At 48.0% G+C, this 22319-nt stretch overlaps 8 protein-coding genes across 10 annotated transcripts; 6 read left to right on the forward strand and 2 right to left on the reverse strand.

Annotated features, from left to right (window-relative positions):
* Positions 1-229: 229 nt before the first annotated feature.
* On the forward strand, positions 230-3248 carry LOC108075549 (pyruvate kinase). Its single transcript, XM_017168054.3, has 2 exons — positions 230-435; positions 490-3248. Exon 2 carries the CDS (start codon positions 574-576, stop codon positions 3160-3162), a length of 2589 nt encoding a protein of 862 aa, XP_017023543.1. The 5' UTR covers positions 230-435; positions 490-573; the 3' UTR covers positions 3163-3248.
* Positions 3249-3345: 97 nt separating this feature from the next.
* Positions 3346-7395, forward strand: LOC108075544 (uncharacterized). Its single transcript, XM_017168047.3, has 7 exons — positions 3346-4649; positions 4707-5356; positions 5416-5601; positions 5662-6225; positions 6281-6805; positions 6863-7033; positions 7099-7395. The coding sequence occupies exons 1-7, from the start codon at positions 3480-3482 to the stop codon at positions 7250-7252; spliced, it is 3420 nt and encodes a 1139-aa protein (XP_017023536.1). The 5' UTR covers positions 3346-3479; the 3' UTR covers positions 7253-7395.
* Positions 7396-7438: 43 nt separating this feature from the next.
* On the forward strand, positions 7439-8650 carry LOC108075546 (protein suppressor of variegation 3-7). Its single transcript, XM_017168051.3, has 2 exons — positions 7439-7580; positions 7638-8650. Exons 1-2 carry the CDS (start codon positions 7477-7479, stop codon positions 8599-8601), a joined length of 1068 nt encoding a protein of 355 aa, XP_017023540.1. The 5' UTR covers positions 7439-7476; the 3' UTR covers positions 8602-8650.
* Positions 8651-8723: 73 nt separating this feature from the next.
* Positions 8724-9555, forward strand: LOC108075548 (uncharacterized). Its single transcript, XM_017168053.3, has 2 exons — positions 8724-8917; positions 8969-9555. Exon 2 carries the CDS (start codon positions 8982-8984, stop codon positions 9423-9425), a length of 444 nt encoding a protein of 147 aa, XP_017023542.1. The 5' UTR covers positions 8724-8917; positions 8969-8981; the 3' UTR covers positions 9426-9555.
* Gpdh3 (Glycerol-3-phosphate dehydrogenase 3) lies at positions 9445-13268 on the forward strand. 2 transcript variants are annotated; one of them, XM_017168049.3, is made up of 6 exons: positions 9445-9625; positions 9681-9861; positions 9922-10501; positions 10558-10711; positions 10774-10866; positions 10928-13268. In XM_017168049.3, the coding sequence occupies exons 1-6, from the start codon at positions 9582-9584 to the stop codon at positions 13173-13175; spliced, it is 3300 nt and encodes a 1099-aa protein (XP_017023538.1). In that variant the 5' UTR covers positions 9445-9581; the 3' UTR covers positions 13176-13268. The 2 variants fall into 2 exon arrangements, with proteins under 2 accessions (XP_017023538.1, XP_017023537.1); XM_017168048.3 differs by having other exon boundaries at positions 9446-9625; positions 10925-13268.
* CAH8 (Carbonic anhydrase 8) lies at positions 13255-15146 on the reverse strand. The gene is made up of 4 exons (XM_017168052.3): positions 14945-15146; positions 14041-14244; positions 13725-13987; positions 13255-13658 (listed from the first exon to the last, which is right to left on the reverse strand). Exons 1-4 carry the CDS (start codon positions 15006-15008, stop codon positions 13281-13283), a joined length of 909 nt encoding a protein of 302 aa, XP_017023541.1. The 5' UTR covers positions 15009-15146; the 3' UTR covers positions 13255-13280.
* Positions 15147-16591: 1445 nt separating this feature from the next.
* Positions 16592-19152, forward strand: LOC108075441 (phosphoglycerate mutase 2). 2 transcript variants are annotated; one of them, XM_017167895.3, is made up of 4 exons: positions 16592-17026; positions 17999-18111; positions 18184-18678; positions 18788-19152. In XM_017167895.3, exons 1-4 carry the CDS (start codon positions 17010-17012, stop codon positions 18949-18951), a joined length of 789 nt encoding a protein of 262 aa, XP_017023384.1. In that variant the 5' UTR covers positions 16592-17009; the 3' UTR covers positions 18952-19152. The 2 variants fall into 2 exon arrangements, with proteins under 2 accessions (XP_017023384.1, XP_017023383.1); XM_017167894.3 differs by having other exon boundaries at positions 16592-16911.
* Positions 19153-19290: 138 nt separating this feature from the next.
* On the reverse strand, positions 19291-20557 carry LOC108075486 (mediator of RNA polymerase II transcription subunit 15). The gene has a single exon (XM_017167940.2). It carries the CDS (start codon positions 20446-20448, stop codon positions 19360-19362), a length of 1089 nt encoding a protein of 362 aa, XP_017023429.2. The 5' UTR covers positions 20449-20557; the 3' UTR covers positions 19291-19359.
* Between the last annotated feature and the right edge of the window lie 1762 nt (positions 20558-22319).

Raw genomic sequence — 22319 nt, forward strand, 5'->3', positions numbered from 1 at the left:
TTTCATGGTTTACTTTAAGCCTAAAAGGAGGTACATATTTCTATTATGAGAAACCACTCAGACCGCTGCTTTAAAAGATTATTTAAATTGTTAAATTTAATATATATTAAATCAAACGAATTCAGACAATATAGTGGTCTTGTTTGTAGTATGTCATCGAAGATTGTCTCCGTTATTTCTTGAGATTAAACTCTCCGATCACGTTTGTTAGGATTTATAAGTAAGCAAATACATTTCTCAGAGTGATTTTTTATCTATTTTTTGACAGTTTGACTTGTAATTTTTAATATTTTTTTCGGTTTCTAAATTTTTGGCTTCAAAATTCAGTCTCACGTCGGAAACGTCTGCTTGAGGGCAACCTGTGTGGCTGTTCCTCCAAGTACAAATGCACTGTTGAGTCAATGGTACCGCTGCTATGCGTGCAAAACCAAGAAGGTATGTAAGTCTGGTGCTTGGCTAAGACAACTGCTAGTAACCCATATCCGATAGGAAACGCCCCAGTTTCGGCTGGACCGCGGACCCTTCGCCTCCCAGTTGGACTACCAGTCGCGGCTGCAACTCGAGGCTCCAGCTATGTCGGTACCCCTTAGTGGCATTATATGCACCGTAGGTCCCTCCTCGCAACGAGCGGATGTGCTCTTGGAGCTTATTCGGGCAGGGATGCGGGTGGTGCGGATGAACTTTTCGCACGGCAGCCACGAATACCACTCCAAAACCATTCAGGAGGCACGTAAAGCCATTGCCATGTATCAAGAGGAGACGGGTTTGCCAAAGGCGGTGGCCCTGGCACTGGACACGAAGGGTCCAGAGATTCGGACGGGTATGCTAGCCGGGAGCAGTGACAAAGCCGAGGTCGAGCTGAAGACTGGCGATAAGGTCACTCTTAGCACGAATAAGGATTTGGAAAAAAACTGCACCAAGGAGAAGATCTTTGTGGACTATCAGCAGTTAGCCTCCATCGTAAAGCCAGGAAACCACGTTTTCCTCGACGACGGCCTGATCGCACTGGTGGTCAAAGAATCGAAGGGAGAAGAGGTGGTCTGCGAGGTGGAGAATGGGGGCAAGCTGGGCTCCCACAAGGGGGTCAATCTGCCAGGGGTGGCAGTGGATCTGCCAGCCTTAACCGAAAGGGATAGGCGGGACCTGCAGTTCGGAGCAGAGCAGAAGGTGGACATGATCTTTGCATCGTTCATCCGCGATGCCAAAGCTCTGGCCGATATCCGGCAGGCTCTGGGACCTGCGGGTGATCGCATCAAGGTTATCTCCAAGATCGAGAACCAGCAGGGTCTGACCAACATAGACGAAATAATCCTAGCATCGGACGGCATTATGGTGGCCCGTGGCGACTTGGGCATCGAGATCCCAAGCGAGAGCGTTCCACTGGCCCAGAAGTCGATCATTGCCAAGTGCAACAAAGTTGGCAAGCCGGTGATCTGTGCCACGCAGATGCTGGACTCGATGACGACCAAGCCGCGACCCAGCCGTGCCGAAGTCGCCGATGTGGCCAATGCCATACTCGACGGAGCGGATGCTGTTATGCTTTCTGGCGAAACGGCCAAGGGGAAGTATCCGGCGGAGGCCGTGCGCGTTATGGCCAAGATTTGTGCCAAAATGGAGTCGGTCTTGTGGTACGAGAGCATACAGAACAACCTCAAGCGGGAGATCCGTACCAGTGGCGGCGACCACATTTCTGCAGTAACTACGTCAATTGCGGAGGCCGCTACTGTGGGTCAGGCCCGGGCCATAGTCGTTGCCAGCCCGTGTTCTATGGTGGCCCAGATGGTCAGCCACATGAGACCGCCGTGTCCAATCGTGATGCTCACAGGCTGTCCCTTCGAGGCGGCCCAGTCGGTGGTATTCCGAGGCATATATCCTTTGCTCGTAGAGGATATGGTAATAGGGAATTTGGACTTCCAGCAGGTAATAAACTCGGGTCTCAAGCTTATGATTAAGATGGACATTATCGAGCCGGGACAAAAGGGTTCGGTGGTGCTGGTCAATGCCATGTCGGCCGAAAAAGTCAGCTTCCGGCTGTTCACCTTTCAGCAGCCGACCAAGGCGGAGCGGGAACAGAAGGAACGCTGCAAGAAGCTAGCTCTGGAACAGCGCTGCAAGAAGAGAGCCGAAAAGGAGACCTGCCGCAAGTTAAACGAGGAGGAGAATTGCAGGAAATTGCTCGAGGCGGATAAGTGTAAGGCCAATGAAAAGTCCTCGAAGGCAGAAAGTCCTTTAACGCCCGACTCCTGCAAGATAGAAGAAGATCGACAAAAATGCAAGCGAATGGAGTTGGAAGAGAAATGCAAATTAGCTGAGGAGAAGGAAAAGGAGAAAGAATTGAAGTGCCAGCAACTGAAAGAAGAAGAGAGGCAAAAGAAAATAGCAGAAAAATGCAAGCGAATGGCGTTGGAAGAGAAATGCAAATTAGCTGAGGAGAAGGAAAAAGAGCAAGAATTGAAGTGCAAGCAGCTAAAAGAAAAAGAGAGGCAAAAGAAAATAGCAGAAAAATGCAAGCGAAAGGCGTTGGAAGAGAAATGCAAATTAGCTGAGGAGAAGGAAAAAGAGCAGGAATTGAAGTGTCAGCAGCTGAAAGAAAAAGAAAGGCAAAAGAAAATAGCAGAAAAATGCAAGCGAATGGCGTTGGAAGAGAAGTGCAAATTAGCTGAGGAAAAGGAAGAAGAGAAAGAATTGAAGTGCCAGCAGCTGAAAGAAGAAGAGAGGCAAAAGCAAAAGACCAAAGAATGTAAGCGAATGGCGTTGGAAGCGAAATGTAAATTGGCTGCGGAGCAAGAAAAAGTTAAGGAGCAACTCAAGATAATTAAGGAGGAGACGGCAAAGTTAGAAGCTGCCCAAAAAGCTATGCTTGCGCAGGAAGAGTCCAAGAAGAAAGAGGACCTCGAAAAATGCCAGCAGTTGGCTCAAGAAAGGAAAAAGAAAGAGCAGGAAAAACAGTGCAAGCGACTGGAAGAGGAGGAGAACAAAGCAGATATGGCCGATAAATGGAAACAGTTGAAGGCCGAAAGGAAGAAGAAAAATGAAGCTGAGCTGTGCAAAAAACTAGAGCAGGAACGAATCAAAGCAAAGAAGGAATTGGCCAAAAAGGCCTTGAAGGCCGTGTGCAAAAGGATAACAGAAGTAACGAAGGACAAGAAGACCGAGAAATAGTTTAGGCAGAGGGAAGTTTTTTAATTGTAGGTTTGAATTATAAATTTCATGTAAAAAATTGTTCGTATCAATAAATTTCAAAAGAAGAGTTTATAAGAAAATAATTTATAAATATTTTAAATTCAACAGCCAATTAATAAGTGTTATTTTATATTCTGACATTTTTCGGTAAGTACTGGACGGCCACACTAGCTTTTAAATAACAAAACAAAAGCACATTCCGGGCACTTGCGATAAATTGTGAAACTAAACGCCACTCGGGCATCGTTCTTCCACAAATAGTCAGTAATCAGCAAAAATCGAGAGCAGCTGCATCCATGTCACTGCCCACAACCAGAGCCACCACGGCGACGGCCACCCACGCGGTGGTCCAGGCCGTGGAATCGTACATACAGAACCAGAATTTGCTAGGAGAACTCGCGGAGTTGGACGACATGCTGTACGACCTGGTGGACATGCACAAGGATAACGAACTGGCCTTGAAGCGGGTCCTACAGTGCATCTACAACCTGCTGCAAACTAACTGCAAGTGGAACGTCCGCTTTGGCCCGAAGCTGTTCCACAAGCTCGTCTCCGTGGCGATCGCCGACAGTCGCGAAGACACGGCCAGTCGCCGGCAGCTGGTGGCCAACGTGCTGGTCTGCGTGCAGCTGCACGCGAGGAAGTTTCCGCGAATCGAGGGAAAGTTTGTCCTGCAGCAGCTTTGGTCGCTGAGCCTGAGCAACGATCACCAGCCACACGCGGCCCAGATTCTGGTCCATCTGTTCGACGATTTCGTCCATAATTTTGGGCCGGAGTGTGCTCAAGAGCTAGTGGGCGTCACCCAGAATCTGTTACAGTCGCAGGTGCGCGAGGATCGTCGAGCGGCGTACTTTCTCATGCGCAAGCTGCAGGGAATCCAGGAAGTAGTGGCCGCGCTGCAGTGCAGCGAGCAGCAGTGGAGTTCCTACGTTGGCATAATGGAGAATCTGGAAGAGCAGCAGTCTCACCTGGTCCTGCCCACATTGAGCACCCTGCTGCCCCGCTTGGGCTTGATGTCCACCAACCTAAGTGAGGACTGGCTGGCTTGGCTGAGGATTTTGTGCGTTCGCCTCCTGGGCGACAATAACATCCTAGTGCTGCGATGGACCCTCAAGTACTTCTTCTCGCAGGCCAGCCTGACCCAGTTGGCCCGCTTCAATTTGCTGCCAGAGTTCCTGGCGGCCACAAATCGAACGCAATTATTCAATCCGGAGGTGCTCGACAGCCTGACGATGGAGCAATTGAACGACTTTATGAAGGGATTCGAGGTAGAGCCTTTGCTCCAAGCCATCGTGGGAGTCCCGTGGCACTGTGTGCCCCTAGTTTATTGGCTGAACGGTTGGCAGATGGTGGAGTTGCCGGTTGTTTCCAAGGAGCTGCTCCTTCAGTTGTGCGCCCGCGTTCGGTCTTTGCAGAATCCTCATCTGCGGGACGTTGCTATTAAGAATGTTATGTTTTCCTTCTCGGTGAGTAAGAATCTAACAATCAAGTTTATGGCTTGTTTAGCTATTATTTTATTACAGAAAACAATAGCCAGTTTGACAATCAGCGAGTACTTGAACTTCATTGAATCCTTGTTCAATACCATCGACGATTACGCGGACCATTATCAACTACAAGATAAAATAGAAAAGTGCAGTAGTTTCGAGGAGCACATTGAGCATTTCAACAGGCGCTGTTGCGAGCTGGTCTCACAAAAGGATTACAAATACGATCTATTCCTTGCGTTCCTGTTAAAATTACGGACCGTCCCAAAGGCCAAACATGGCTGGTGGCGATTCCTACCCTTTTTCCTGCACCAGAACTTGGATAATCCCGAAAATTATCTGGATTTCTACCGATCCGTATATGGCATTGACACATCACTTCTTCAGAGCGGCGTGAGCTTGGATACACTGCAGCAGCATCTGCTCGAGCGCCTCGAGTGCCAGACCAGGGAAGAAAAGTCCTTTGTGCGCGAGCACTGCGTGGATCTGTTTGCCAGCATTAATCTACCGACGTGGGGTAAGCTGCAGGAGTTGAACATTAAGCCCCTGGAACTGCTGGATCAAGGCACCGACAGCACTTTCGGAATCCTAGCAAATCGATTGGCAGAGCATACGCAGCCACTGCAGGACGAGAACATTTTGCCCGCCCTGATTGCCCGCTTGGGGAGATTCAATCTCGCTGAAACGTAAGTAGCATTTAGTATCGGTCAAGAGGGTCTTTTGTTAAACGTTTTTGGTTTAAAAGGCAAGCCATCCTAAAGTACGCGGTAGCCAATCTCAATAGAGAGGAATACGAGAAGTGCGTAGTTGATGTTTTGAATAGGAACACCCGCCTGTTGGGTTTCATGGACTCTTCAGACTATATCAAAGCCCCACCATCGTTCGTCCTTAGAGGGCTGTTGGCGGGAGAAACCACTACTGGCGATGCACGGTAAGAAACCTCAACTATCTGTCTTTCTAAGCTCAATTAATATCTTTTATTATTCGGCAGCATTGAAATGGCTTGCGACAATATCAAGGATACTAACACCATGGCGAGAGAGCAATTTAAAGTTTATGCCCTCAACAACAAAGACCTGGATGTGGCTAGCATCTGTGACAGTTTGCTAACCATGAACAACGAACTCTCCAGGAAAAAGACGCGGTATTTCGCCAACTCCAAGGAGCACAGAAGAAAAATGCGCATTGCCAAGGCTCTGCTTGACCTAAGCGATCGGTGGACTTGGTCAGATGGGCTGTGGGAGGCGGCGTTGTGTCCCAATGACCAGCTCAATATCAGCTTCATGTACGAGTATCTTGTGGCCAAAATGCTGCCCAGCATTCATCCTCTACTGGAGCAACTAAAACTGCTGCCTAGTCTCAAGCCCAGCCAACAGGTATCGCTGATATCCGTGGTTCACATTTACTGCTTGAATCGGTGGGAAAGTCTTGATAAGAAGCTATTGTCCGGCATCTTTGCCGATCTTCTGCCACTTGCTATGGGCGCGAATTTCCAGACCCGACTGCTGGCGCAACTGGTTCTCCATCGGCTGTCGATCAAGTCCGAAGAATCCTGGTAATGTTACCCTCCGTCCTATTCCCCGACTCTGTCTAAATTTTTGTACCTCTAGCCTTGAGTTGGCGATTGCGGACGCCTTGAAGAACTCAATCGAGAAGACATTGGGCGACAAGTTGAGCGAGTTCCAGAACGAAGCGCGACTTGTGTTACCGGAGCTGGGCTCAGAATGCGTGAATAATATTTCCTCTGCCATTCTCTGGATGACGAATGCCCCATTTGATGAAAATATAGACTCTTGCGTGGGCTGTAGATATCACTTTAGAATGAAACTTGAGCAGGTCCGTAAGACCTTTAAAGCGAAAAAGTCTTCGTTGGCGCCTGAGCTGGCTTTGTCTTCGACGGCATCCAACGGAAACGTGCAAAGAAAAATGAATCCCGTGGGCGACATTTACCCGGATAGTGACTTTGTGGATGCGAAGAAACCACCGCGTGATCACGAGCTTATTGTGGTGGCTTCCCTGATCGACAAGTTGCCTAATTTGGGAGGACTCGCCCGCACCTGTGAGGTCCTGGGCGTTGAGACCCTCATATTGGGCCTAAAGTCGCATGCAGAGAAAAGCGATTTCACCAACTTAAGGTAATGCCTATTTAGCCATTATTCCATCTTAAATTTCAACTAAAAACATCCCTTCAGCATGACCGCCGAGAAGACCTTGGACATTGTGGAAGTGAAACCCGAGGCATTGGCGGAGTTTCTTATGGGAAAACAGATGGAAGGCTACAAAATCGTTGGTGCTGAGCAGACGGCACATAGCACAAATTTCGTCGACTTTAAGTTCCCCAGGAAGTGTATTTTGTTGCTGGGGTGAGTACCCGACCCATTCAAGGGATTTCCCTTTTAAGAATATTAATAAAATTATCATAATTTAGGCATGAAAAGCACGGAATACCTGCAGACCTCATTGGATTCCTGGACTATGCCGTGGAAATTCCGCAATTTGGCTTGGTGCGATCCCTGAATGTGCATGTAACCGGTTCGCTTTTCATTTGGGAGTATTGCAAGCAGCACTTGGCCAAGGAATAACTTGTATTTCGGCTAATACAGTATAATATATAGTAATTTAATTTGCCCTACATATTTTTCACTTGTGCCTTTTATGTAACACAAATTTTATATGTTTTATTAAAAAAACTTAGATTTATTAAAAACAGCTAAAATTATAGCAATTTCGCACTTGTATTTAAATACACCGCCAAATTATCGATAGTCTATCGAACAGTCTATCGATTTTTATATTCAATCAGCTGATGATTACAAAAATAATTAAAATCCAACGTAAACAAATATTGGTAAAACGTTTAACCCGGAAAGAAAGAATGAGCTTCTCGGAAAACACTTCGGATTCAGACTGGTAAGCCTGCAAAACGAATATATCTCCTGTAACTTAACTTGAACAATGGCTTTGCAGGAAAGCTGCCAGGGTGAAAGTGGCAAGGACCATCAAGCAATCTGCCAAGCGGGAAAAGGGCAAGGAGAAGCGGCCCTCGTCCGGCTCCGCCAAGCAGAAGTACCACCAGAAGTTCTGCGACAAGTGGCTGAAGATCTTCGAGCCCTGGCTCCGAAGATCGGCCGAGGATCCCAACAAGCCCTTCTGCCGCGCCTGCCAGTGCAGCATGGACTGCAACCGGTGCCACTTGGTCCGGCATGAGCGCACCACCAAGCACAAGCGCAACCAGGAGTTGCTGCTGGCTAACGGAGAGAAAGTGGTGCGCCGGGAGCTGCAGGTGCGCCAGCAGCGGAGCAAGTACTACCAACAGCGCAAGGTGTCCCTTCAGGCAAACCGGCAGGAGGAGGAGCTGGCAGCGGAAGAATCCCTGACTCAAGAAGCACTATCCGCCTCGCCTGCAGATCCTCAGCCTATAGTAATTATTGCAGCCGACTGCTCCTCCCCCAGGGAGCTGACTAACACCACGAAACAGGAGGCGGTGACCAAGCAAGAGCTACTCTCGGAAACGGACACCACAACGAGGACGGCAGATGCCGCAATGAGCATACCTAGGCCCACTGCTTCCAACCAGGAGGGAGTGAAGCTGCTCATGCAGATCCACCAGGACAAGAACGAGCTAATGGAGTCCTTCCGCGAGCTAATGGGCAGCCAATCAACAGTCCACCTCCCGTCGCCGCCGAAAGAGAAGAACCATGTGGACCTCTTCTTCGAGAGCGTCAGTTCCAGTGTAAAGGCCTTGTCTCCAAAGCTAATAGCGGAGGCCAAGATGCGGGTTTCCCAGCTCATCTGCGAGTTGGAGCTGCGTGGCCTCAAGGAAAACAGTCCTACCGAAGAGCCTGCGTCAAGACAGAATACCATTCACCGGCCGCCTGGACATGGAGGCCATATCCTGACGCAGCAACCGCGCTTTGGGGGCATCAGTTGAGGGTTGAGGATTACATGTAATATTAATAATTAGGATTTATTTCTTTGCAATAAATTTAAAATAAATTTAAATTGATAACGGGGCTATCGATTGCTTCGATAGACCGCCAGCTGTCGACCAGCTGTCATCGCTAATTTCGCGGCTAAGAAGAGTTTGGAAATTTAATTTTAGCTCCTGGTTTTGTCCTTTTAAGGACTTTTTAAACTGCATTCAGTATCAGATGTGGACAAGTTCGAATGTTAAATACGTGAGATCAAATAAAACCTACGAGGTCGAGCTGAAGGAGATAGAATACACGACATCAAACCGAAGAAAGGTTTGTTTGGGATTTATTTGTAAAATGGCAACTATATTAATTTATTTTCAGCCTCGAGGAAACCATGAGCATGTCACTGAAGCGGAATCAGCTGCGCTACTCCAAGCCACCGCCTCAGAATCGCCAAGAACTCCTGCAGAGTATCGAACGAGACCGCGGAGTTCTCGGAGCCTATCTCCAAAAACTAAACAGCCAACAAGAGGACATCACTACGTCTCCCGCTTCTGCGCCACTTGCTCCGTCCACTCCCTCAGCTCCTGTGCAACAGCGCTGCAGCTACGACCTGTTCTTCGAGAGCGCCTGCATCACCGTCAAGAATTTGCCGCCAAAGCTGGCGGCGGAGGCCAAGAGCAGAATCTCCCAGATCATCAGCGAATTCGAGATCCGGGCAATTGAAATGGAAGCCCTGCCACATCAGGGCCAGGCAATGGGCAAGTCCAGATCGACAGGCGACACCCTTGTGGACGATAAGTCGGAGATAGTCTACGAATTCCATCCCTGCCCCTAAAGTAGGTTGTGAGTTTGCTGTTCAAGCGAACCACTAACTGGCACACTTACAAAACATTTTGGGAGGCTGTAATATCAAAATTTACAATAAAGTTGTAAGAGTCATCGTTTGGTCGCGTTTCGGCCCTAAATTTCAGAAGTTCATGCAAAGGGAACAATGGCCACTAAACTGAAAGTTTGCATCATTGGCGCTGAGGGCTGGTAGGTCTGGCCATATAAACCCATGATATATATTCCATCTGCGGCTGTATTTCAGGGGCACGGCCATTGCATCTGCTGTTAGCAAGAATGTCCTGAACTTTAAGGGGGACTTTGACGAGCGCGTGCATATCTATGTCTATGACGATCCGATTCGCAACAGCCTCCTGTCCGAGGTGATAAACCAAACTCATGAGAATGTCAAGTATCTGCCTGGCATCAAGCTTCCCAAGAACCTGGTGAGCATCTTCCAGAGATTTAAATATTTTGGGTTTCTATGTATATTGTGGCGTTTTTAGGTTGCCGTGAATGATCTTTTGGAAGCTGCTCAGAATGCAGATATTTTGATATTCACAATGCCGCACACTTTCGTCAAGTCCTACTGCAATATCTTGGCAGGCAACGTCAAGGAGACTGCCTTTGCCGTGTCCATGATCAAAGGGCTGATGCAGGAGCGGGAGGATGAGGTGGTGCTCGTGTCGGATACCATCAGCGAATGTCTGGACATTCCTTGCTACTCGATGATGTCTGCCCAAAGCTCAATGGAGATGGCACAGGGGAAGCTGTGCGAGATCACTGTGGGCTGTGATGATGACATCGACGCCCAGCTCCTTACCGCCGTCCTGCAAACGAACAATTGCCGCGTGATATCAATCAGTGATGTCACTGGAGTGGAGCTATGCGGCACGCTCAATGAAATCATCAGCCTGGGAGCGGGCTTCGTTGATGGCCTACGCTTGGGCGACAATACCCGGGTGGCCACTATCCATCTGTGCGTCAAGGAGATGATGCGGTTCATTAAGACGTTCTTCCCATCAACCAAAATGTCCACATTTTTCGAGACTTGCGGGATCGCAAACTCGGTGGCCGCTACCTATGGTTTGTTTCCTTTCAGATTTCCATAGCGGTATAACCAGAATCCAAACCTCTTGCAGTTGACAAGAATGTAAACTTTGCCCAGAGCTTCATCACAACTGGCAAGACATTCGAGGAAATGGAAGCTACCTTCCTGCACGGTCGCAAGTTATTGGGACCCCTGGTGGCTGCCGAAGTGAATGTCTTTCTGGAGAAAGGTTTAATGCAGCACGAGTAAGCGAGATGCCTAGCTAGGAGATGCATCTTGTAGTAATCTAAACCCTCTCCCAAATCAGATTTCCCTTGTTTACGGCTATCCATAAGATATGCCAGAACGAAGCGCCGCCGGAACTGATGATAGACGCCCTGCGAAATCATCCAGACCTCAGGTAAATCTAAGAAGTAGTTGAGTGAAGTAATCTTCAACTATCTCAATCCCATCTACAGCAGCTCCTCCATGTCACATTTACTGAGCAATGAGCCGGAGCCGGAGCATGCACAGGACAAAGTGGATCAGATGCTGGAACAAGTGGCAGACGCTCTGCCCAAACTGAGGTCATGTCTGGACAAGATTTTAAACGAGGCCAACAGTCCAAATTTAAGGAATCTGAAGGTAATAGACGACTGGGCGCAGGTTGACGAAACGGAGGACATTCCCAGTCAACTGAGTGCGGAAGCCTCCAAGGTTCGTGATGAAATTCAAAAAGGTAATGTGCAGGTGGCCTTCAAGATGGACGCCAGCGAGGGCGGTCGGCACGTCCGTCTCCTCTTACAGGAGTCGCCAGAAAAATGCGCCACAGAGTCGGGGATTTCATCCGGATTAGAGATAGGTGCAAATAAGTTGGTTTATGGTCACTTCTTGGACTCTTCACCCGAAAACATGGCAAACAAAAGCATTTACATTGACAACACCATGAATGATTCTCCCGATGTCTTGGACCTGAGTACCATAGACACGAGTGAGCAAATGGCTCAAGAGGAGGTTGCTAGCATTTCGGATGAGGCCAATTTTAAGGTAAAAGAAAGTCTCATAAAATCCATCAGGCAAAGAATAGAAGCACTCGTAAATAAAGATAAAATGGAAAACTTAATTGCCAAAAGTCGAAGGGAGGATGAGAACTTGCCCACTGCTCGATATCATCAGGATGAGATTCAATCTCCAGACGAAACCGTAGAAATGCGTCCGGTCAAAATGAATGCCGAAACAGACGCCCTAAATGAGCATATGCTTTCTGATTTTCACGAGCAGAACCCTGTTGGGTTACGCCTTCACGATGATGTAGAGGCTGCACTAGATGAGGTACCAGCTCTTGACCAAAAGAATCTATCTTCCATCAGCGAGAATACAGAGCTCGACGATCCAGTGGGAGATTCCCCCAAGCTCTCTGAAATGGGAGGTGAAATAGGTGCTGCCTGGGAAGATATTGCCAAGCACGGGAGACTGTTGGATGTGGATAAGGCAGAGCTCCCACTGAGGGGAATGGACGAACACCGTCTGGCTACAATGGGTGATCGGAAGCCAAACCAGAACCTAAATGTGGTCAACGTGCGACACTTCAGAAACAAAAAGATCGACGATGCTGGCCGCTACGAGTGGGATTGGATGCGGAATCAAGAGGTCGATACCGACGAGTCCCAAGCCAACCAAAGGGATGAAATACTCAGCAAATCGGACCAGGATCGGCTGGACAAACTGAATGTTCAGCTTCAGGAAGCATTGCAGCAGGACTTTGGCGTGTTGTCTATGATCCATGATGATGCGCCCAATGAGAAACTGGGGCAGAATACAGACTTGGAGACCCAATCTGATAATAAACACATCCCGCATGAACCTGTTATACCGTTCCCCCAGAGGTTCCCAGCTCCCAAGAAACAGTTCCGCGAGGGTACGCCTGATATCTACAATCAGCCGGGCTCTGTTCCTCCGCCGATGCGCAAATCTAATCCGGGCAGACCCAAAAAAATGCAACCCCAACGCAATATTCCGCCCGTCGTGCATCAAGTAAAGCAGCCAGACCAGCCGGATCCCAAGGTTACAAATATCTATGAGACAGAACCACCGAGCGACCTGAGGTCTGTGTCAGAACTAACGGAATCCCAGGAAGTCATCACTTGCTCCGACGAACGTCCTACCACGCCCAAAACAGAGGATAACCGAACAGATATAGAATTCGACAAGTTCAAGTTAAGCAGACCAGGTAGGAACTCCAACAGTGTCATCCGGAGGGGAAGAGATCGCCAGGTGGACTATCGGGGCCAGAATCCTTTCACCCTGGATCGGGAACTGGAATCGAAGCTTACAATGGACACCAGCTACGATAGGGAAATCGGCAGGGATGGCCTGAGTCATCAGCGTCGAAGAGTCATAATGCCACCTCCCTTTAATCCCCCCCTCAATCCACGAGTGCCCGTGCCACAACCTCCCTTCGATGTCAGGGATCAGGAGTACCACACGATGATAGCGAGGCCAGCGATTAATCCCTTAGCTCAGGCTACCAAGTGGCCCCTATCGCCTAAAGCCCAGAAACTTCCTCTGTTGGCCACCATCCAGGTGAAGCCAAGCCAAGGGCTGGCCACGTCGCGACCCTTGCTACAGATTCCATCTGGAGTGCCCCGCACGCCCACGCTAACCAAGATCCTCTGTGCCCTGCAGATTGGCCTGCTGGCCACCTATTTGGCCCGCTCCAAGAAGAATTGATTCCCAAATCCGGCGCCTCCATTCCCCAGAAGCTATACCTAACCAATAAGAACATATTTGTTTTATTAAAAATAAAAAAGGCTATACTTTCTACTTTCTACTTGACTATAACCATATCACCTCTTGCAACTGCTGCTCCAGAAAGGGTTTTCGGTGAAAGATCGGCCTGTTTTCCTGCGACTGTAGTGGCCTGAAGTTGTTGAGCAGGGGACGCCTTCGCTGATCCCGCAGCTGCCAGAACTTGGGCAGCTCCCGGTGCGATATGGGCAGCACATCGGCGAATACGTGCCACTGCACTGCCGGGGAGCAGCGGGGCGTGGTCAGGGAGCCCTTGTATGTGAAGAAGTTTCCCCTGTCCAGGTTGCCTAGTAGCGAACCGAGGTTAAGCTGTTCCGGCAGCGTGTAGCTGCTGTTAAAGTTGCCCAAGTGGAGCAGTGAGCTGAAGACCTCACTGAGGCCGGGCTGATAGAAGGCTGGTCCAGTCTGAAAAATGGTATCTAAGCAAATTGTCCCTTTCCGTTTCCCTATTTTAGGGCTTCCTAAACTCACCCGCACAACCTTAAAGAGCACTGCTAGGACGGTTATTCCATCGTTGTGGGTTTCGGCCTCCCGCAGGGTCAGATACTTGTTGTTCCTGTGGACAATGTGCATTTCAAGGTCAAACCGACGGCCATCAAGTACGTGCTCCGAACCCTTGGACTTTGGAGATCCCCAGTGAAAGTGCACGGCCTCTGCTTCGTAGCAGTCGACCAAAAGTCCTCCAGTAACATAGGGTCTTACTCCATAAATCGTAGCAGGCACCTCGAATTCCACTAGAAGTATTATTAGGATTAAGATTATTTCAAGAAGTCATTCTAATATTTACCCGAGTGCCCGTTGTTGGTAATAGTCACGAGGTTATCAAAGAGATCGTCGTATAATCCAAATTCCAAGGGGGGCAAAGCCACCGGGAGGGCCTTGCGATTGCTGATCGCGATGGGAGACTGGTCCAAGCCTCCGCACTTGGGATAACTGAACTTCCACATGTCGGGATCGTCGTAGCTGAATGACCTATCGTCTGATCTAAAGTCTGAAAGGGATTCAAAGAGATAATAGGTAATTAAATCCATTGTTCGGCTACTCCTTGGATCACTTTGCATGCCATTTTTGCACAGGTCTTGTAAATTTCCCAAAACATTTTTCCCAATTGCTGCAATTTGAAGAAAGGCTTAGGATTACGTCTAAGCGAATCATAATGGCTTGATTTCGGGGCTCAAGACGTGGAGTCTTCCTTTGTTTACATTGTTCCAACCGATGGATCGCACACGCCGCTTGGATAACAATGGAGGCTACTTCGACATCCACTCCGCCCCCAAGATTGACGCGCTCATTGGCTTTCATGGAGCATTTGTGGATGTAAATTTAATTATTGTTATTATTTACAAGCCACCAGGTTGTTTGCTATCCATTAGATGAACCGCGATGCGCCAGTTTTATGGGCGTCGAGTGTGACATACGAGGGTTCAGTTCAGTTCATCTTAGTTCGGTTCGGTTGGGGATGGCTCATAAATTCTCTTATGGGTTCGGGTGTGCGCAATAGTAGGCAGTGGTCATGGTAGCGTTTCCGGTCTAAAAGTTCCAAGATCCGAGGAAATGGCAACTGGAGGCTGGATACTTGAGACTGAAAACTGGCGGCGTCTCAATATCAAGGAGATCCACTAGCGTATTGTGTTCTTTGGACACGACACACCTCACTGGCTTGCAGACAGTCGAACTTTGGCGGTACTCACTGGCGACGAACGGCAGCAGAAACAGAAATCGCTGGTAGAAGTCATCAATAGCCGGAAAATGCATTTTCCACCTGGCCACCCACTGCACTCTGCACGCTGCACGCTGTTTCGTTAAATTAGTCCAAATATTTCGTTTTGCGAAAAGAAACCCCGTTTCGAGCCAAAGATATCCACGCACGTTGCTCTGCAGACTGAGCCGCGGCGGTTTGGGCCAAAACCTTTATACCAATGGCCCAAAAGGGCCACCACAGTCTCGGTCTTGCCGAGAGCAATGTTTTTGTCAAACGCTCGACGGAGCAGCATTAGATGGCTATCTTGACTCGACGGGATTATACCTGGTACAAAGGCCTGAGCTCTGTTACCGAATAATAATCGCAATTGAAAAAGCTCTTCCGATGGTGACAGCGAGTGAGATTTGGGTAACTAGAGATCCCATACATACATATTTTAAGTATTTCCTATACTTTTTATTTTATTTGCTCATCGTTGAGGTTTTCCTATAATTTCTTAAGCTTTTAACTAAATGAGTCTTAAAACTGCAGCTGCGATAAAAGTAATTGAAAAAATAATTGAAAAAAATGACTCGGGTTGAAGGACAAAGACATTGAATACAATGTCTAAGGAATTTTCTGGAATTATGTTTTCTTACTTCTGATTATTACCTGTTACATAATAAATAACTGATATATTTTAAACTAAAATGTTTAATTAATATTACTAATAACTAAACATAACCAGCATCAATTATTCAATAGAATCATTTGGTCTTAATGTTTTTTAAAGTGATTTTTCTTATTACCCCGAATAATTCATGTTTATTTTGATCTTTTCCCATGACATCTTCTAATGAGTCGGATTCTTGACAGACTTGTTGGTTGGTCCTTGGAATGTGATTTGGATTCGAATTTTGGCGAGCTCAGCTTGTACAGGTAAGCGCAGCAGCCTCTTGAGATCCAGTTTGCCGGCTGCATGTCAGCTGCAGCTGCAAAATGCAAAGCGATTCCTACTATTCTTTCCCACATGAAATATAGAACACGGTTTTTATTTATTTATTTATATTTTTTGTTGTTTAATTCGAACAGATTTCAGCTGAGTTTGTTTAACAAGCTTCAACTAAATTTAAATACAAGCAGAGCGTGACAGATGGTTAATCGTTTTGAATTAAAAACGGTTTTATTTTAATTATAAAACAAGAATGGAAGCTTCCAAAGTTTGTATACCCTTGCAGGTTACACTTGGATATGGGATCGAATTTTAAATCCATCATACATAAGCCAAAAATTTGGTTTCTGTCATACATGTCTAGATCGACTAGGTTGTTGTTGCTGACCAAGAATATATACACTTTATACGGTCGCAAATGACTCCTTCACTACTTTGACTAGAATTTACATTTAAATACATTTTAGGGAAACGCTTTGACTTGACACTTTAATTTATATTATTCCTAATTAAGCACAAAAACGAATTATTTTCGAGGTAAAAATATTGCAAAATCTTAATTTCCCATGCTTGTCAGTTATTTTCCAGCTTAGCTACAGGTCACTAATGACATTTTGTGGATACTAAATACCCAAAATCAAAGTAAAAACGCAATGAATCTTTAATGTGCGGCTCGAAGAATACAAGTGTGTTTAGTTGACAGTTCATTTTAACTCAGTGTTATTGCACAACAACAACGGCAGGCACAAAAATTTCAGTTAATATTGATTTTCCCCAGTCCCGATCCCAAATTGAGCGTAAAACCAAGCAATCAGCTGTTGACGTCGAAGCGTCGAAACAACTGCGACGCGATATAATTGTTTTGCCAACAAGAATCGGGCTTAGTGCGAGGTGGCATCCGAAAGATACAGGAACGAAACGGATCGGAGCAAGGCGGCAGCGACAGCGACAGCATCTCGGATAGGCAGGAAGAGCAGGAACTCGGCGGGCGGCATGGTCTTCTTCAAGTTGCTGAAGAGCAAACTGTAACGTATCTATGCCCGGCGACAGATCGTCAGCTTAGAAGTAGCCCACGAAAAACGAGATACTTTGACAAAAACACAAACGCCGAGCGACACAAACAATGCGCGAATCTCAGGCGTAAGTATCGGCGGCATCGGGTGTGTGGGCGGTCGGTTGTTTACGTCTAGGAAGTATCTGAATCTCGTATCTCTGGCCGATATATGAATACTTGGTGGATGCGGCGGAATGTGCGGGAGGGGCGGTCAAGGCAATCGAGGCAGTCGTGGCGGGCGGGGGCATTAGGCGCGGACACGGCTCGACATCCGAGCCACATGCAAGAATCTGGGAACCAGACTCGTGTGCGGATTGAGATACAAACAGAGAATGGGGCGAGCAAAACACATAACGCAAAACGCCGAACAACCGAACAACGCGCCGCGGAGTATCTGTGTGTGAATGAGAATGAGTGGCTCTTGGCGGAGCGGTGGTGTGCGTGTGATTATGCTGCCGTCTGGACATCAGATAATGCGAATTATATTTTGTTTTGTCCCGTCATGTTGGTCGAGAGCGCGCGCGCTTTTGCCTCGCCGCGCTTGTATCTATCAGATACACTAGCCGAAAATATGTGCGGAATGCGCGGCGCATTTTTCGGTTCATTCGGAGTTTCGTAGGTTCGACGGCTCGGTGGTTTGGAGGTTCGAGCGAGTCCGCAGCTGGACCGCGCTTCAATCGCATCCGGACGGCGTCGAGGTGAGCACACACTTTCGTCCACGTCGGCCAGTCACCGAACTCTGCCATGAGGTACCGTTGATTGCACTTTTCCACCCCCCGTCGCCGCCTGTGCTTATCTGGCGGTTAAGCCCTGCCGTAAACCGCTGGATAAACAATGCCAGCGTGCCGATAAACCCAAAGAGCCACTGCATTAGAGAACGCGGAGTGTACAGTGGGTTAACGTACGGAAAGTTGCGAAAGAAAGCTCCATTTTAGCCCTGTCAAAATGTTGGGTTCTCAAAAACACCAACCCAAAAAACATTCTGTATAAAGTAGAACACCCATATTAATTAGACTAAAACCCAACTAGGATTTCACAGACTTTTTCCCTACTTGCAGATCCCAATTCATGACGAAGACGAATCGCTTGGTGGTGTTGCGGCATGGCGAAAGCACTTTCAACATAGAGAACAAGTTCTGCGGCTGGCACGATGCCCCATTAAGCGAGTTCGGTGAGATCTTGGTTGTTCTCCAAGTGATCTCCATGTGATCTTCATGTGATCTCCTCCCTCCCACTTACCTAGGCATCCAAGAGGCTCTGACGGTGGCCATTCCTGCCATCCTTCAGTCGCAGCTGGAGTTCGATGTCGTCTACACTTCGGTACTGAGCAGATCCCGCCAGACCGCCGAACTGATCCTAAGCAAAACCAACTGTGCCTATGTGCCCATCAAGGAGGACTGGCGTCTATGTGAGCGACATTACGGCAACCTGACCGGTCACAACAAACGGGACATAGCCAATCAGCATGGAGAGGACCAGGTGCAGGAATGGCGGCGTGGCTATGATGGCATCCCACCGCCCATTGAGGAAAACAACCGCTACTACTACACCATTTGGAGCAACCCTATTTACGACGTGATTCCACCTGGTCAGTTTCCGTTTTCAGAGTCCCTGCACATGTGCGTTGACCGGGTGAAACCCGTCTGGACTGAGGTCAAGCAGGAGGTGCTGAAAGGCTCTCGAGTGCTGATGTGTGTCCATGGAACAGTGGCCCGGGCTCTTGTCCAGCATATCGAAGGTGAGTTGGTTTAGGAAATAAAACTTGATCTATATAAAGTATCTTTAAAATGATCATTAATTAATTATATTAATATTAACTAATATTATTTCTTAACTATCCTATACAGGCATCTCGAATGAGGGCATTGAAAAGGTCAACATTCCAAACTGCGTTCCACGCGTCTACGAGTTTGACTTGAATACGGGAGGCTTGGTTGGTGCCGCTATAAACCTGGGAGATCCGGAGTATATACGTCGGAAAACAGCCCAGGTGGCGGCCATCGGTGACTGATAGCGGGACACTCCGTTTGACTAGGACTTACAACATAAACATATAGTACAGTGTATTATAGTCTTCCCCTGTAACAAAGTTATGTTGCCTCTGCTGTTTGAGGTCAGGGGGGCATGACTGTTAAGGATATTGTAACATTAATTTATTATTAACCCATCAGATATTTTTGGCCAAAAATATACAATTTATTCTTTAATGGTATTTATTTATAGTATAATATAATAGTATACCATTTTTTCTGACTGATTTATGGTTCCAGTAAGCAAAAGCACAAGTTTCAAGTTACCAGAGACTCACACATATTTATTTTACGATTATTTCCAAGCATCAATACCTTAGTCTAAGATCTAGTAAATGCGATCTTTAATACTTTTTAGTTGGTGCCACAGTCATGGGCAGTCGGCGCTCTCAGTAGTAGCTCGGTTCGTTGTTCCAGGGACTCAGGTTGTTGGGCAGGATGTAGATGTCCTCAGGACGACCGTTGAACACAAAGGGCCTCTTCAGGGAGGTCAGCTTGGAGTCCTGCTGCGGCACCGGCATCGAGGCGAGACCGAAGCTCTGCGGTGAATTCCCATAGCCGCCGACCGAAGGCGACGACATGGGCCTGAATGGATTGCTGGGTGTGGGAGGTCGCAATCCAAATGTACCGCTGCCCAAGCTGCCAGATGATCCCAGTGATCCCAGACCCTCTGACGGGGATCCATCAACCTGGTAGATGCCTGTAGGCTTGCCGTTGGCCAGGAAGTTCACAGGCAGGTTAAACACAGATCCGTAGGCAGAGAACGAGGGCATGGGCTGGTAGGTTAGGAGCGGGGAGAATCCTCCGCCAAAGGGTGCCGTCGGCATATTAGGCACAAACATGTACGGAGTTGGCGGCAGCCGGACGTAGTAAATGGGTGAATTGCGGGCGGGCGACGAATGACTAGCGGCCGGACGACGTCCACCTGCTGCTCTCGACATCACCACGTCCTCGAGGTCATTGCTGGCACCGGAAAAGGCGGGATAGAACATATCCGGAGCCAGGTAAAGGGGAAATGGGATGAGCACCGGCTGGGCGTACCCTATAAAGGGCAGCATCTTGGGCATGGCCTCGTAGGGATTTGGGGGAATCCCCTGAGAAGCGGCATACGAACTCCAGGGATAGTTGGCGGAACTGGGTAGCCTGGACTCCTGCTTTGCATCCTGCAGCAGTTGATAGGGATCGTGGTCTTCCTCCTCCTCCGCCTTCAGATCCTGCTGCTCAGCCATGCTATCCTGGACATACTGCTGGGCATGGATCTGCTGTCCAGCCTGCTGCTGCTGTTGTTGCTGCTGCTGCTGTGGATGCAGTTGGAGAACTGGTTGCCCCTGCTTTTGCTGACTCTGTTTCTTAACCAGCTGCGCCAGATTGGCTGCCTTCGTCCCGGCCACCAACTGCTCCAGCAGCAGCAGGCCAAGAAAAACGCTCCAAATGTGCTGCTTGCCCATCTCCAGTGTCGGTAACTGCAAAGTGATCATTGTGAATCTTCTGCTGATCTACGGCTGACCCCAAACCAGTGAAGCTGATTTGCATGCCTCGAGCTAGTTTCGCACACTCCAGTTGCGCAATGAGCGGATTTTTCCCAGAAGTGTAAACATCGGAAACCTGGGACTAACACGGCTGGCTAAGATCGGGGCGGGGAAACTAGCTCTTGGACTGAACAGAGGCTACTGTCTATATCGTATATTGTTTGGTAAATGTAAAGCCTACGTTTTTTTCTTAGTATAAGGTAGCAATTAAATTTCTTTTATACTTTTTAGTCTATTTATTTTATGTTTTGCTGTTTGAGGTCATTCAATTAATTAATAAACTCAGATACAACGAATTCTTAATGAAGCACTGCTTATCTAGAAATACCCTGGGATTATCAAATTCTTTAATTTAGTAGCAAGAGTTAAGCTATTTTCTTCTATAATTTCCGAACTTTCAAATATTTGCGGAAACGTCTACATTAATTTCCTAAATCTTTATTTTCCACACCTTTCCTGCCTTGTCACTTTCAGCCAGAACACTTTCTCCTTACCTTGCTCACAGCAAATAGGGCTGAGATCGATGATTACTTAATGGGATCAGAGTCCTGGTTCGGAATGCCACTGCTCAGAAGGCGCGTTCAACTGGAAATGAGTGTGATCGCGGCCAGAATAGGTGCTTTATATATGGGCCGGACCTGGCCAGAATCTGCGCATTCCCAGTGGCTCAGTGGCTCAGCGGCTGAGTGGCTCTCTGTCGACGCTGACGACGCGCCGCGGTGGCGCTGCGCCTGCGCAGAAGTTAAGTGCGCAAAGCGTTTGGCCGCAAGTTTGTTTGCATTTGCCAAGCTGCTTCCAAGTTCTCAGCGATCTGAGGGCCATGATTTGGTGGTTCTGTGGCAAGTGATAAATCGGCTAATTGCTGGCGGCTTAAACTCTCTGGCTTAATTAGCCTGAGCTGCGAACCCAGCAACATCTGCAAGTGGCAATATCACATTGTCGGCATGGACATGGACATGGACATGCACATGCAATTGCTTGTGGTAATCGCGAGCAATGTTAATTACCTTTGGAATACATACGGATGCCAAGACCCAGGTAACAAGGGAGCCCGAGCTAGAGCCGTGCCCTCCGAGGAACGCCCGCGATTATGCATTTTAATTTTTATGACAGCGCAAAAGAACGCGACGAGTCAGAGAGTCCCAGATGGAGTCGGAGATGGGCTCATTAGTCAATGATATCCGCCTGGCATTCCATCTAGCACCCAGTACCCAGCACCTGCTGCTCCTGCAGATCCACTGATCTAAAGATCTCTTCCCAGTTGCATAATTGGGCATAATTGTGCGATTGCATCGGCGTGCCTACATATTTAGTGTGTGCATCTTTATTGTCCGCATAACGATCACCCCGTGAGTAACGCCAGTCAAGGCTCCCGGGCTCCTTCCGAGAGCCATCTGTCAAACAGGTCATAATTATGGCAGACACAGCGCCACAGATGGGCCGATAAAGCCTCCTCCTGATGCCGCTGCCGGGCATTATTAATATTCTAATATGAATAATTTGTTTATTTGTCAAAGCCAGCGGCGTTGGCGCCGGCGTTGAGATTAGAGCAATAATAAATTACGCAGCTAATTAAGCGGCTGCAGCAGCAGTAGTAGCAACTGCAACTTCAGCGACATCCACGCAGATGCAAAAGATACAGATACATGCCGCAGATTGCGGCGGCAGCAAGAACAAGCGACGACAATAATGAACGGTTCGTGTTGTATGTGTGTGTATTACACCAAGCCCAAGCCAGGCCCAGCCTGGCCAAGCCCCATGCCACACGTAATTAGCCTTGGAATTGGAATGTCCTTGTGCACGTGACTAGCCCCGCTCCG

The sequence above is a fragment of the Drosophila kikkawai genome, chromosome 3R (assembly GCF_030179895.1).
Source record: "Drosophila kikkawai strain 14028-0561.14 chromosome 3R, DkikHiC1v2, whole genome shotgun sequence".
Lineage (NCBI taxonomy): Eukaryota > Metazoa > Arthropoda > Insecta > Diptera > Drosophilidae > Drosophila > Drosophila kikkawai.

Bases quoted from the DNA above. Each gene is read 5' to 3' on its own strand.
- LOC108075549 (XM_017168054.3), top strand. From the start codon at position 574: ATGTCGGTACCCCTTAGTGGCATTATATGCACCGTAGGTCCCTCCTCG.
- LOC108075544 (XM_017168047.3), top strand. From the start codon at position 3,480: ATGTCACTGCCCACAACCAGAGCCACCACGGCGACGGCCACCCACGCG. The intron at 4,650-4,706 runs GTGAGTAAGAAT...ATTTTATTACAG, and splicing joins ATGTTATGTTTTCCTTCTCG to AAAACAATAGCCAGTTTGAC. The intron at 7,034-7,098 runs GTGAGTACCCGA...ATCATAATTTAG, and splicing joins AAGTGTATTTTGTTGCTGGG to GCATGAAAAGCACGGAATAC.
- LOC108075546 (XM_017168051.3), top strand. From the start codon at position 7,477: ATGATTACAAAAATAATTAAAATCCAACGTAAACAAATATTGGTAAAA. The intron at 7,581-7,637 runs GTAAGCCTGCAA...ATGGCTTTGCAG, and splicing joins AACACTTCGGATTCAGACTG to GAAAGCTGCCAGGGTGAAAG.
- LOC108075548 (XM_017168053.3), top strand. From the start codon at position 8,982: ATGAGCATGTCACTGAAGCGGAATCAGCTGCGCTACTCCAAGCCACCG.
- Gpdh3 (XM_017168048.3), top strand. From the start codon at position 9,582: ATGGCCACTAAACTGAAAGTTTGCATCATTGGCGCTGAGGGCTG. The intron at 9,626-9,680 runs GTAGGTCTGGCC...GCTGTATTTCAG, and splicing joins ATCATTGGCGCTGAGGGCTG to GGGCACGGCCATTGCATCTG. The intron at 10,712-10,773 runs GTAAGCGAGATG...CTCCCAAATCAG, and splicing joins AAAGGTTTAATGCAGCACGA to ATTTCCCTTGTTTACGGCTA.
- CAH8 (XM_017168052.3), bottom strand. From the start codon at position 15,008: ATGCATTTTCCGGCTATTGATGACTTCTACCAGCGATTTCTGTTTCTG. The intron at 14,245-14,944 runs GTGAGTACCGCC...AATCCCTTTCAG, and splicing joins TCTGCTGCCGTTCGTCGCCA to ACTTTAGATCAGACGATAGG. The intron at 13,988-14,040 runs GTAAATATTAGA...TAATACTTCTAG, and splicing joins TACCAACAACGGGCACTCGG to TGGAATTCGAGGTGCCTGCT.
- LOC108075441 (XM_017167894.3), top strand. From the start codon at position 16,880: ATGGTCTTCTTCAAGTTGCTGAAGAGCAAACT. The intron at 16,912-17,998 runs GTAACGTATCTA...CCCTACTTGCAG, and splicing joins AAGTTGCTGAAGAGCAAACT to ATCCCAATTCATGACGAAGA. The intron at 18,679-18,787 runs GTGAGTTGGTTT...TATCCTATACAG, and splicing joins TCTTGTCCAGCATATCGAAG to GCATCTCGAATGAGGGCATT.
- LOC108075486 (XM_017167940.2), bottom strand. From the start codon at position 20,448: ATGATCACTTTGCAGTTACCGACACTGGAGATGGGCAAGCAGCACATT.